Consider the following 14,761-nt stretch of genomic DNA (forward strand, 5'->3'; position numbering starts at 1 on the left):
ACAATTTGCTTAAGTAAGATATTTATGGTATAAAATTTGTACACACACTAATAATTGGTTATATGAAAACGTTTTCATCGAAATGAAAAATATTTATAGTTCACTTTAACACGATTGTACTATAGACGGTGCACGATGGTTATGCATTTGAGACAAACTTATTTTTTAACCTTTTCTAATAATTCTAAACGATTTATTATAGTTTTATATTTTTGTTGTCTTTTTGCTTCATATGTGTGAATCGATGTCAACACATCAATTAATTGAAATTTATATACATTTTAGAAAGTGATGGGTGTACATTCAAGTTCAAGTATAAAATTTCCAAAAAAAAAAAAAAAAAAAAAATAAATAAATAAAAAAAAAAATAAAAAAAAAAAAAGAAACAAAAACGCCTTTGTAAATTAAAAAACCATTTAAAGATAATAAACGAAACTGTGTGGTTGCTGTAGTAAAAATGAATTGAAAATAAAGATCTAATCAATAAAATAATGTTGACAGTAATTACACATAAATATGAAAAAGATAAAAGAAAAAGAAAAAAAAAAAAAACAAAACAAAACAAAACAATTAAAGATCAAAAATTTTCCAAAACCCTTATGGCACTACGTGACGTATACGTAAATGAAAACCAAGGAATAGTCTCATTTATCCGCCAAGAACCTTTTTGTTGTAATATCCTGCATCAACTGCCAAGCTACAAGATATATACTAAGTTTGTCCGGTTTATAGGTCACATCCACCACAGACGACAGACGATTTTACTCAAAGTTATTTTCCAAGTCTGCTTAAATCTCATCAAACTCCAGTTTGATCCCTCGCTTGGGTTAAGTTATTCTTATGTCGCATGTTTTGTTAGTTTTTACTTACGTATAATTACCTAAACACCATAGACCTATCCTTGCCTACCTTATACTTGCTCCAGTATCACGATCGATATGGAAGGTTAGTACCACTTTCCAAATTAAGGCAAGCGGTAAGTATGATCTTTAACTCTATAGAGTATAGAGGAAAAGAAGATTAGACCTTTTCCTTCCTTCTATATCCAAGTCTCGTACGAGTAACGTCATGAATCAGTAAAATTAAAGTAACCTGGTCAGGTTATAGTAAAACAGGGAAAAAGTTAGATTAGACTAAATCACCAAGACGTTTGTTTGCTTGGCAACTAATTAAATCAGACATGTTATCGAGGAGGTGACACTACATTTTCTAAATCACTCTTGCTGTAGGACCTGCGATGAGTTAGCAACTTCGATAATAGATAGAGTTTTAAGGAGAGCTTTAGCGTAAATATTATAATTTGCTAAAATGGAGTTTATTGTAATTAAGTTCGAAAATACCGGTAGAATGTATGGCATTTTTAATGTTATGTAGAGACATCAAAGGTAAGGTTTGAAAAAGTTTTCAACATAAGACCAGAACCAGCCTGGGGACAAACCGCTCAAGCATACTCTGGCCACAGTTATATAAAAATTTTTTTCCTTTAATTTTTACAACCTGTGTGCCTATCTGTTCGCCTGGTTGGCTGATGTCTGTCCATGTATTTATCAATCGATAATTTGAAGATCGCAATTATTGAGGAACTTTTGTACTGACGCAAAGACTAGCCGTGAAGATCAGTAAAGACTTATTTTGATCATTTCTCGACAAAAATCACTATAAGGATTTCCTCCTTTATAGGAGGGCTAATGCGAAAAGTAAAGCCTTCACATGTTAGAAAAAGATACAATATTTTCTATTTTTAATCATGTTCACTAGTGAAGAAAATGTATTCGGCAAAGTGTTGCATAAGATTTCATGATTGGCTTTAGCCAATTATAAGGCTGTGGGTTGCTTGCAATTATAACCTATATGGGCTGGCGCAGAGAACTGGCCAGCAAAATTTGTATTCATGTCCTCATGTAGCCTTTCGAAAAATGAATTGGTGGGGAATTTATCTCCAATTTCAGTTAGCTACCTATCGTTTTTTCCAACCATCTAATAATTGAAGTTTTTCGAAAATCCAATTTGTATCTTTTTTTTTTGATGGGTCTTCCTTGTTCATTACACAAAACGAAATAGGAAATTAGGAAAAAGTTACGCTTTACTTGGACGAAATGTTTCAATCAATATCCATAGTTCGTTTGTGTGCCATACTTGAATGCAAGATACAGTTCCAAAAATATTTAATGGACATATTGATCTTGTATCGTATATATAATGTATGATATGTATGTGCTTATCGTACATTTGCACTATTTAAAAGTACTTTGAATAAACTAAGATTCTAAGGGGTTGGGTGATTTAATTATGTACAAGTTTTTGCAATTGTAGGCACAAACTTCTATTTCGGTTTAATTGATTTTCAAATCGATTCCGATCGATTTAATTAGAAAGACATTTAAGGCTCAACTGAACTTCCTAATGACCAAGCTCGGCAAACCACCAAGATGATAGATTTAATTTAACTTTCATTAACCGACACAGAGGATTGCACAAGTAAGATTCTACGTTTGACGTAATTGACATGAACTATTAAAATCAGTTCGAGTGCTTCGATCCAGTTAGTACTGATATTACTGTATTTACACAAAGCTAATCAAAGCATATGCATTTTCCGCTTTAAAGCAAGCAATAGCAATATAGTGTCCTACTGCCCATCCTTAAATACCCTAAACGATGTCGGACAGCTTGTTATAAGAGAAGTGCTTCGATCTGAATCATTTTCAATAGTCCTCAATAGCCAAATTTCATTGAAATATGTCAGAAATTGCGAGCGGAATACACACACACAGACGGACGGGCAGATTAGCCTAAATCGATTAAGGAAGTGATTCACATCCTTTCGGGGTTTTCATACATCCACATCAAATTCACATATTCTTATCTGACAAGTGATGTAGGATATTGAGATGCATTGTTTTTTGTCGGCCAATGTCTATTAAAATTTGAATGAATGCACTGCAGGACAAGCTGACCTATAAAACTGTTTTTTTTTTAGGCAACCTTTGGAATTTAACGCCTGCATCTGTCAAAGAAATTTAATCAAATTTAGAAACGCATTGAGTTACGACTTAGATGCAAGCGATAACGTGCGGTCCCTGATTTACAAGACAGTCCTGCGGCGCCTAAGAGAGAACGCCTAAGCCAAAGCAAGTGTGGCTGTATCGAGCAGATTGGAAATCCGTTGCCCCCCCAAACATATTTCTGCATCCATTGAGAACAATATACGGGCCTCCTTTGCGCGTGCGTACTACCAAATTGGGCGTTCTGATTCCTGTAGCCCGCACAGTGCACACTGTAATGTTTTTGAGTTGTCGGCATTAGACGGTATTGCCACCTATCCGGGACTGCCATCCAATGTTTTCCCCTAATGGATTTTGACAAGTGGACAAGGAGAAGTATCAGGCCAGGAATAGCAGTCGTTCACACTATTACTGGCTTCAGTCTGCAAGCGGGCGACTTGCAATACATTATTCTGGATGAGGATGGAGAAAGGCATTTACATGATGATGGAGAAAGGCATTTACAGCTGCGAATTTCTTAGAAATATCAGAGCGTGCGGTATCTCTGCGGTAAAACTGTGACTTATGCACGAATGCATATAAAATCGCATTGATTGAAGCTTTGAAGACAAGCAATCATGAAATTATATTAAAGAAAACATTTCGGTTTTTATTGCTTTTCTAGCAATTGCTACTATTTGATCACATATCAAGACATTGAATGCAGTTACGTCCTAAAATATTTAGCATTTCACAGCGTATTTGTTCACTTTACAAAGGCGATTAAGTTAATAAAGATGTTCAAGCCAATCAATTGCATGACTCTAACGAATAATTTTACCAGGAATCGTCTGGAACTACGTTGTAAAAAATCGAGTCCTTAAAAGCAAACCTCATCCAGCCACATCCCCAAAAGAGAAGCTTGAGTTTATTGGGGGCGTTAAACATTCAAAATGCCCGCTTTTCTTATTTGAAGATGCAACAAATCATTTATACGCTTAAGAAAGAAATGCATATTTTCTATAAAGCCGATAACCTCAGATGCTAGTGCTTTAAGACATTAGTCGTTGAATTTATTTCTCTTCTTAAGTTAATTACAATAATAATAAGAAGAATCATTACACTTTACGTAAGCTATTACATTTTATATGTAGTTGTTGACTAAGAGCTCAATATATCATCGAACACAACAAATGTAATTTCCGGTCTTTATGTTTTTCTTTAGTAATTTCATTGCTATTTTTCTGCCCATCACTGAAGAATTAGGAGTATATTCATTTCGTCACCGCGACCCCCCAAAGTATACACATTCTTGATCAGCCTCAAATTCTAAATCAATTTATATATGTCCGCCTGTCCGTCTAAGGTGAAGATTCTCCTGCCTGCAAAAATGAAGCTATCGGCTTCAAATTTGGCACAAACAGTGAAAGTTCTTGCACGCAGGAAGGTATTGAAAATGGGCTAAATAGGTCAAACGACCCACCCACAGTACCACGTAAACTGAAAACATCTCCGCTTTGCAAGAGAAAGAAAAAATTGGTTTTTTCCTCATTACGCATAAACTATACCAAGAGAATGTGCAACAAATTCTAACGCATATTCTATGGGCGTGGTTGTAGCATCTGTGCGCAAAAATGGGAAAAATTCACCACACTTACCGAAGCTTCAAAACCCCTAGTATATAAAGTATATAAATTCTTGACCAGTTTCAAGTTTGCAATGTCCGTCTGTTCGTCCGTCCATATGTCTGTTTGTGCAACTTTGTAGCACTTGCAGTAAACATTCTCCCGCCTACAAATTTGCAAAACAATTTTGAATTGATCTAAACTTTTCAAAGGACACGCCTATAATGCCCACATGCCTATACAAAAAAAAAAAAACTTTTATTTTAAAGACAAAAAAAATCAACCGCGCCCACTCCATACTATACAGCATGGATATATTGTTCTTTTACTTCTCTTATCATTTTTAGGATCACGGTGATAGGTATAAATAATTCGGTGTCGACCGAATTTAATTTTCTTACTTGTTATAAATAGTGGTATCTTCTTCTTTTTGCCTCCTTGTCAAGCAGAAAAGTATATATAAATATATGATAATCTCCAATTTGTAGCATGAAAGGTGTTAATTATATAACAATTAAAAATTTTTAAGTTTGCCTATCTGGGGTAGTGAATACATTTGAAGCAATTTTTCGGTAAATTGATTTTAATAGAAATTTGTTTTTATTTCTTATTTCATTTTTCCTGAAATTTATGTTTTTGTTTACTTAATAGTTTTACAAAAAAATTACTTTTACGTTTTACAAAACGAAACTGGTTTTATTTTCTATAGTTAGTTACATATAAATTTTGTAATTATTCCCCGATTCTTAAATTATATGAATATATGAGTGTATGGAACAATTTATATACAGTGTAATAAGCGTAGATGAACTGATGCAAAGCAGTTTTATGCAGTTGTCGGCAGTTATAGGCGCATCTTAAGAACCAGCTACAAAAGTGATTCAAACAAATTTATTACAGAACAATCTATGACATGCACACACAATCATATATTAAATTATAAAACTAAGTAATTAAGTTTAATAATGATTACTGCTTAATATCATGTAATGTTAATTAACCTTAACTAAGAATATTTTAGGAATTTATCTGCTCGCATACAGCATAGCCCACAGAAAGACATAATTGAACTAAAAATCTATGTGCTATGATTGCCTTTTTTTTAATAATTTTTTTTTTTTTTTTTTTTTTTTTGTGTTAAAAAAAAATTAATGAAAATTTATATTTTCATTTTAACAAGTTTTCATATCAAAGTAACGCACACGGTTTACAAGCGATGCTAATTGAACAAATATTACAAAAAAAATTTGCACATATAAAAATAAAGAATCTACCACTCCCATCCTTTATAAAGCACAGAATCAAGTTTAAAAAACTCCATAGAATATATATACATTCTTGAGCCATATCAAATTCGGAATGCACCTAATTATGTTAGTTTGCTAGTCTGTACATCTATCCGTCCTCCCGACTACGTAGTATCTGTGGTAAAAATTCCCTAGTTCGAAAAAATGGAAATATCATCTAAAAGGACACACCCACAATGCTAGAAAAACTAACAACACCTTTGCTCACCGCATTTTTTGCTTGTTACTCATAGACTACAACAGTTACACGATATCAATTTTCCCTTTTCGGCTACAAAAATAGACAAACCGAATAACGCTTATCGTACATTATAGAGTAAGGATATGATGTTTTTTCCTTTCTCTTTACCATTTTTATCAAATATCATTTTCTTACTTGTTTAGGCACTTACGTAACTTGCGTATCATATTGGATTCACTTGCATCAGTTTGCCACATATTCGCCTTATTCTTATCCTTAGTTGCTTTTGATTCGCATCGCTGAGTTTTGAAAGCAAACTAATAGTTGAGATATTAAAATTCAAACGCACCTAATCGAAATTTCACCTCGTTTTCAACTCGTTCCATCAACCAACTTCATGGGCCGAATCTAATTTGCAAATTTTCATCACTTTTCTTCAAATTTCCCTCAGAGTATACGTTTCGAAATTTATTTATAAAAAGTAAAATGAAAACTGAGATACCATACTAGGATTAACAAACTAAGATGGATGGATCTTATCAATTATAAGCTTACTAGGCTGATGAGAAACATTTCCACGTGGCTTCAATAGTTTCGATAAGTATTTCCATAAGATTTGCGGTACAGAGTTAATAAACGAATTACTTTCGCAGCAAACTTTAATTTGCATTTGCTGTTTGTGAGGTTATGTCGCCATAATCTGCTAAATATGTATACAGTTTTCATCGGGCATTTATATGCCAAGTGCAATGTTTCTACCCTACATTACTTGTGGTCCAAGGATATATTAAGTTTGCACGCAACACGCAAACGAACTTGACATAGATCAACCCTTAATTATGCCGATCAATTCGGAATCGCTTTCTGAATCGATATAAGCGTAGTCTATCCGTAGTCTATTTTTCAGATATTTTGATGTAATTCGATACACTCACATATATGGAGCACAAGAGCGAACGCTATTGAAAATTATTCGTATTGTACTACTTCTTCAAACACCTGGCATTTCACGCCATTTATTTTGAAAAGTCTATTGGGTTATGTAAAGTATTTAATAGTGAACGATGGCTGACTATAGTATTTTTACTTGTTTTGAGGTAAAACATTTATACACCTAAACAATACTGTTTAAGACATTCAGCGCTAACAGTTGTTTTATATAAGTCTCAATAAATACCAGCTTATATGCGAAATTGAAAAATTTTGTTAGCAGTGGGCATGGGAGTGCTATTTGCTTGTAAACAATTGGAGAGGACACCTGTTAATAGTTAATTAGCTTTGTGCCGGTTTTGTGGGAAAATTCATAGCAGCTTATTAAGTGATAACGTATTCTTATCAATAAGGAATGGGAATAAAATAAGCAAAGATTATGTTATAAAATATATACATATGATAGCCAGTTTGCTCTATTCTCTGGGGGTAAACTGAAAAAATGCCGAATCGAGATTTCGTAGTTTTCTGAAAATTCAACTGGGAAATTCAACTTTCAAAAAAAAAATAAAAAAAAATTACGGAGCCTGTCTACTGAAAATTCCCATTAAATATCGAACTTAAATTCCAAATCAATAAACGTTTAACTCAAGCCCTCCCCATAAATCTTTGCGGAAATCTATGCACAATCAAAATTATTCAATGGTAAAAAAGATATACATTTCTCAATTAGACAATAAATTTCATATTTTTTAACCTCTCTGTTCTTTATCAAAGTTTTGTGTGTGTGCGCAGAATCACTTTGCCACATCCTTCCTAACTCCCAAAGACTAACATGTAAACAAATAAATGATAGAATTCTTCATTTCAAGAGGAAAATGTTTTAAGTAACATATTTGACGACAATAATCAAATATTGAATTAAAACTTGTTGAAAACGAATTGAGAAAAGTGCTTTCGAACAATATAAAAAAACTATTCATATTTTCAGCAAAATCGAACGGCAATCTAAAAATAAAAAAAAAAAATGCTAAACGCATTTCGTCGAAAATTTCGTATAGCATTTCAGCGTACCGTTGTGTTGGCCGTAATGGCAGCTATTTTTGTCCTAGGATACTCATATATCAATTTGGAATTTTGCTATAAAATTATGTCGCAGAATAGTTTAACGTATATGGTGAGTGCGAATAACTTGAACTTGCAATTAAATCGAATACAAGAAATAAAGCGAATTCTCTAGTGTAAGAAATACAAGAATTTGGAATACAGTGGCTCGTTGTGCGAGGAGTTGTGCACCAATGAAGATTCTTTTCGAGACTTCAAATGTCCGCAAAATGAAATGCGTACAACGGTCTTTACGGCCGAGAAAAATGGTGACGTTTACGCTATTAAGGTAAGACATTGTTGTAGTTTAAATTAATGAAAAACATTTTTTTTTTTTTTTGTTTAAATCATTTTAATGATACATATATGTATATATATATATGTATATATATAGCTGTCAAGGCATATTAAAGATGATCTCAGCTGGACAAATAGTCTTGGTAATCAAGTTTATCCAAAAATTGAAAATTTTCATCGCATTGTTAAAATGCATATAACTTTAAGTTATAATGTTACCTTAGACGATAATATGGTATAAGTATTACTAAACATTTATTAATTGCAAACATCTAAACATCTAAATAATTTAATGTTTTTTTTTTTGTTGCACACAGATACGCGCTTTAGTTAATCAGGAAATTGATAAAAATAATCCCCAACAAATGTTTAATTTCTGGCGACTATTTAAGGACAATAACTACATGATGAGCAAATTGTTTGATGAGGAAAATCTATTTCCAACAATATTGGGTTCCTGCGGTCCCTACTATGCAACCGAAAATTTAAACATATTGAAAACTGATCAAAGTTTATTGCAATATTTGTGCGTCATAATGCATATTTAAATGGAAAATAATTTGAGAATAATAGTTGCTTTCTTTTTCTTATTCTTCTTCTTCTTCTTCTTCTTCTTCTTCGTTACAGATCATTTGATTGGCATAAACGCTTAAAGTTCGCTTTAAGCATTATGGAGTATATATTTCGTTTGGATGAGATTAAGCCGGAACCACTGAAAATGTGCAAAATGAAACTAAATTTATTCGGTTTAACCAGTGACAAGCGGTAAAATTGCCTATGCAATTAAATATTCGGCTTAAGTCGAATTTCATATACTTTATATATGTATACGATAATGAATTGTAAAAATTAATTGAAGCTAATTGAGCTTTCGCTCGATAGATGGTAGCTTATGAAATACCCTATATTCGACATATATATAGGTTTGTAGGGAGTTTGTAGGTAGGTATTTTCGTACGATTTAGCGACAGCTACACGAGATAGATAAACTAAAATTCATATTTACATAGTTCACATTTATTTACATACTCGATATTTTGACATTTGTAAGCAGAATCTTGGTTTGTTTGAGCTTAACTTGATGAGAGTAAGAAGAGAGTAAGTGTAAGACAAAGTTTTTGCACCTTGAATAATCGCAATTGCAACAAAAAGCGAAACGAACAGGCTTGAATTATGTAAAACAATTTCGTTACTCACTCTAATCAATTTTATATATATGTATGCATTGTAGCCACTGCCGTTGCGGCTGCGAACTGTATGTGTGTTTATGATGAATCAAACATGCCCTCTTTGGCATGTTTTGTTTTTTTTTTTTCATTCATTCGTTATTGCTGCATCAAACGCTATAGTCGATCTATATGTGCATGATTTTCCATCATATAAGATATTGCCCTGAATCCCTGAATCCTTAGTAGTCGGCATAAAATGGCTACACTTTTGTGGTTTACATTTTTATTCGCCTGATTTGTCGAGTTTCTATATCCTATACCTACAGTAGTGCTGTAAGGGTATATTAAGTTTATGCGGATATATATAACATCCAGAAGAATTTGAGATAAACCCACTTTTTACTGCAACGATCAATTCAGAATCACTTTCAGAATTCAACCAAGCTTGTCGGTCTATTTTGTTTTTTTTTTTTTTGCTTTCTACCTGCAAGCCGCAACTGTTGAGATTTTTTGATGAAAAAGTGAAGTGCATTGGTCCAAGAACGAATGCTATTGAAAGTGATTCCGATCGGATCACTTTTTTGATCCTTCCTCATATAACCTCTTGTGTTGAAAAATTGTTATTTGAATAACTGTACGACCGAGTTATATATGGGATATTTATTTATATAGAAATTAAATTATTATTTACAGCAGTTATTTATTTATATAGCAGGCCGTGGTCGACTATAGACTTTTTACTTGTTTTTTTTTCTTTTTTTTGTAAAATGTTCATTTACTTGTTAGGGCTTTCTATTTTTGGAATTTGCATAATTTAGGTCTTAGTGGTGATTTCATGTGTAGGTTATCTTAACTACTTTCAAGTCATCGATTTATTAAATCGATAGGGACTATCCGCTTTAGGCGAACATCTTTCTTGGGACATTGACAGCATACCTGGTAGCACTTTCTTCAATTGCTTCTCTTATTACTAATATATTCAAAGCCCTATTTATATTTGCATTTGTAGCGTACCGCGTAAAAGCTGTTATCACACACAAAATCTTCGATTATCTTCTTTAAAATATTGCTTGGTTCGAGGTGAACCGTAACTGATTTCTATAAGATCATATTGTTGTAAATAACGCTCAGCTTTGAGTTCGAGCTCAAAAGCTGTCAATTTTAATCAAGCGCCGACGTTTGTAACTCCCAAGCAGGACTTGAGATATATTTATCTATCGATCAATCTAGAAAATGATTGCTAAGTTTGCCTACCCGCATTGTTTCTTTACGTTCAGATTGCAAGTTTGTGGGATATTTTAATCAAGTATGGTGCCCTAATGTATTTTGGCCCAAAGGACGAAAACTAACTGGATAATAATAAAATCTTTGACAAATGAATTGGTTTTGCTTCGATCCGAGGACTTTCATTTTACTATTCTCGACTATAGCATTCTGACCTGTTCTTCGTTAACAATTAAAATGTCAACAACAATAGATGACGTTGAATAAAAGCCCAAATTATCTTAGACTCTTTCCTAAGATCTTCCTTAAGTATTTTTGAAAACATTGAATGCATTGAAATGCCCTCTCATCTACCCCTTTAAAAAGGTGGGAAGTGAGTTTTATTTTTCTATTACAAATCGTCATCGACTCTAGCTCTTAATTGTATACATTAAACCAATAAATTATATGTAGTTTAATTGCAAACAAATATTGTCGACCTAGTCATTGTATAAATTTCAATTTATTTTTGTATTTTTATTTCAATAGCATTAAATATCAATCGGCTGAATATGTGCAAGTTGAAAGTCAACTGGACCGCCATTTGTCTAACGGTCAAAATTGCGAGGAGGATAGCGATTGCAATTGGCATTCGTGTATGGGTTTATGTGATCACAAAAAGTCTCAATGCATTGGTATCCAACAGAATAATAACATGCAGATCTTTTGCGATCATATACTAAGAGGCGGCGGACTTTTTCCGGGACTTTTAGCTTCGGCGAAGACTCCTAAAACGTTAATGAAACTTGTCAAAAATTGCATAGATCCTTCGAAATCGCCCAACTATCATCTGCCCGAAAGACCCCATGCGGCGAACACAGAATTGGCATTACGTTTATATAATGAAATGAAACGTTTACAAAAAGCGGCCAGCAATAGAGACAGAACTTAAATAAGTGCAAATGGAGAGGCCGCATATAAATGCAAAGACCTTATTGTTCTCCTGAGCATTCCTTATAACAAAAAAAAAAAAAAAAAAAAAAAAAACAGAAAAGAGAATAGTACTTTAAAAATATGAACTGGAATACCCTCCTTTGGAAATGATGATGAAAATTTACTTGCGAAACTAGAATGTAAACCTAAAGAAGAAATTAATTTTAAACTTAGAACATATACCTCCAGTGGAAATATGTATATATCATATGCATTTTGTTATTTAAAAAATATTAAATAAATAAAAAACATTTCTTTTCGAAAAATGTTAAAAAAAAAAAAAAAACATTTCTTTCTTACGGCAAAACAAATACAAACAATATCAACAATACTATTCGTAAACATACACTTGTTCATATAAACTTAATAAGCTCTTTTAACACAAGTGATGAGAGGGTAGAAAACAATAAAAATGGAAAAAGCAGCAACTCTGCCCCTGCCTGGTGTATTAGAATCGCAAAACTTAAACCTAAACCTAAACCTATTTTATCCAATTTCATTATCGATGTCTTGCGAGTAGTGACTAGAAATCTCCCAGATTTTGATATTCTGTTTTTATCCTTTACACATGGTATTATAACTTAAACTATTAAATGGAACAAGCTGAACCAATGCAGAAAGTCGGATCGGTTAACGGTCCTCATTATTGAACTAATATATATTAGATTTCGGGTTCGTTGCATTTACAACCGAATTTTTTGATATATATATATATATATGTTAAAACATTGCGAAGAAGAATAGGAAGAAAAGCGAGCAACTAAACAAACGAAATGTAAAATAAAAAAAAAAACAAAAATATTGGAGAAATAAATACGTTTTAGATAAAAATATCAAAACAAACTGAAGCGAGTAAATATATTTGAACAAAAAAATGCGAACTTTAGTGTAAGAAAAATAAAAACAAGTAAAAACATTATAGTCAAGCAAGGCCGACCATTAAATACCCTACATCACATTGTCTAACACAAATTCTTTCTTTATTATACAACACAAGATTTATATCTTATTCCTATATAAAGGCATATTGGGAAGCGGACTTCGAAACGCAACCTAATATAGTACAAATTTAATCCTTACAAGAAATCAAAAATAGGCGTACATGGTGCAAAATTTTGTAGAGTTCATTTTTGTATGAAATTACTATACTATTGTGGGTCAATTTCCATCATCACATATTAAAACTTTGACTTTTCTGCTCTAAAAAGGATCAGTTTTCGTGAAAATCCTTATTAGGATAGGATCCAAAAAATAGGCCGAGATGGTCCAAATTTAGCGCAGTTAGTTTTTTTATATTAAATTACTATCATAATATAATTTGCAACGTGAAGCGTTGAACTTCTGCTTCCATTGTATGAGAGGGTTTTCAAAAATTGCCCCAGCCGGTCCAAAGTTTTCATACCAATTTAGAATGCCGAGCCACTTTTGCCGAGAAATTTTAAAAATTACAGTTTTTTTCCATATAACGATTTTTTAGAATAGGGCGTTATATAGAAAGTAGTCGAGAAAATGGCCCGATCTGAATCATTTTTAGTAGCGTTTTTCCTTGAATAAAAACACGTCGCTGTACCAAATTTCATCAAAATATTTCAAAAATTACAATCTGTAACTTAAAAACAAACCTACAAGGACGGAGATCGGACGGACAGACAAGCTTAGATTAATTCAAATTATAACTCTGAATTGATCGGTATAATAAAAGATGAGTCCATCTTAAGCCCATTTGCGTGTTACATACGACCGCACTAACTTACTATAACCTGTACCGCCAGCATTTTTGTTTTAATGCGGTAAAAACAATGAATACTGCCACACTTCCAAGATACTTGTCAATCCTATATTCTAGTAATTGTTCATAATATCCATTCTTTGTCGTTCCCAATAATATTTTCGTTAATTCCATATTCATTTATCTCTCTTGAGGTAGGTTATTATGTTGTCAATGGAGAAAGAAGAAGTTGCCACTAGAGACATATTCATAAAGCTATTTTGTGAGAAAGTAACTTTGTCTATCTTGCGATAAGCAGTTTAAAGCAGTTCCCGAAACTTAAAAACCTATTAACAATAATAATAAAGACGAGCATTGTAAGAAGTTCTCCTACTAAAGCGATCCGATCCATTCAAAGAGCTTCAAAACATAAACAAATAAGAAAATGGTATTCGGCGGGGGCCAAATCTCGCACACCCATCACTATAATTTTCGTAATCTACTTTCCAAGCTCTTTTGGTATTATTAAGAAAAGAAAAGTTAATCGCTGGTTTCATTTTAGAATTAACCCATGTTTAGGCAGATAATATATATTCATTTCTGAAATGTACAAAATGGCTTGGCATGAGCATAGTGTTAGTGTTTCGTAAATTAGATGTGAAAATTATTTGAGTAACGTGAAAAAAACTCACAAATTTTTTTTAAGAAAAACAGGGTTGTGTCCAGTTTATGTTGCACTACGGGACACTGCTCTGACCAATTTCGCCCATTTTCAATGGCAACCTGTATGCAAGAACTTTCAATATTTCTGCCAAGTTTGAACTCGATAGCTTCATTTTAGCGGCCAGAGGAATATTTACAATAGACGGACAGACAGACGGATACGCTTAAATCGATTTAGAATTTGATGCTAGTCAAGAATATATGTACTTTGTCGGGTCTCTGAAGCTTCCTGCTAAGCGTTGCGAACGTTTTGACAAATGAATATACACTTCATTCTTTGGCGATCGATTTAAAAATAAAACAAAAAAAGCCAAAAACACTCCCGATCAGTAATAAAGGGTGATGAGTACTCGATATTCGTTTGATATTGAATACTACATTACCCGCAACTGAAGAGTTAATTTAATTGAAGTGTTAATTTTCTTCTTCTTCGTCTTCTGTCACATGGAAAGATTTTACGATTTTACGTTTTTCTTTTCTTTTTATTTTTTAATTTTTTTGCTTTCAATTTTTTCATTTTTTTTTTTTTTTTTTTTT

General features: G+C 32.7%; 1 protein-coding gene across 1 annotated transcript; it reads left to right on the forward strand.

Annotated features, from left to right (window-relative positions):
- Positions 1-7,342: 7,342 nt before the first annotated feature.
- On the forward strand, positions 7,343-11,847 carry LOC119631769 (divergent protein kinase domain 1C). Its single transcript, XM_038024264.1, has 7 exons — positions 7,343-7,732; positions 8,019-8,204; positions 8,268-8,420; positions 8,526-8,663; positions 8,746-8,954; positions 9,056-9,193; positions 11,350-11,847. Exons 2-7 carry the CDS (start codon positions 8,055-8,057, stop codon positions 11,750-11,752), a joined length of 1,191 nt encoding a protein of 396 aa, XP_037880192.1. The 5' UTR covers positions 7,343-7,732; positions 8,019-8,054; the 3' UTR covers positions 11,753-11,847.
- The last annotated feature ends 2,914 nt before the right edge of the window (positions 11,848-14,761 follow it).

This window comes from Glossina fuscipes, unplaced genomic scaffold (genome assembly GCF_014805625.2).
Source record: "Glossina fuscipes isolate IAEA_lab_2018 unplaced genomic scaffold, Yale_Gfus_2 1, whole genome shotgun sequence".
Lineage (NCBI taxonomy): Eukaryota > Metazoa > Arthropoda > Insecta > Diptera > Glossinidae > Glossina > Glossina fuscipes.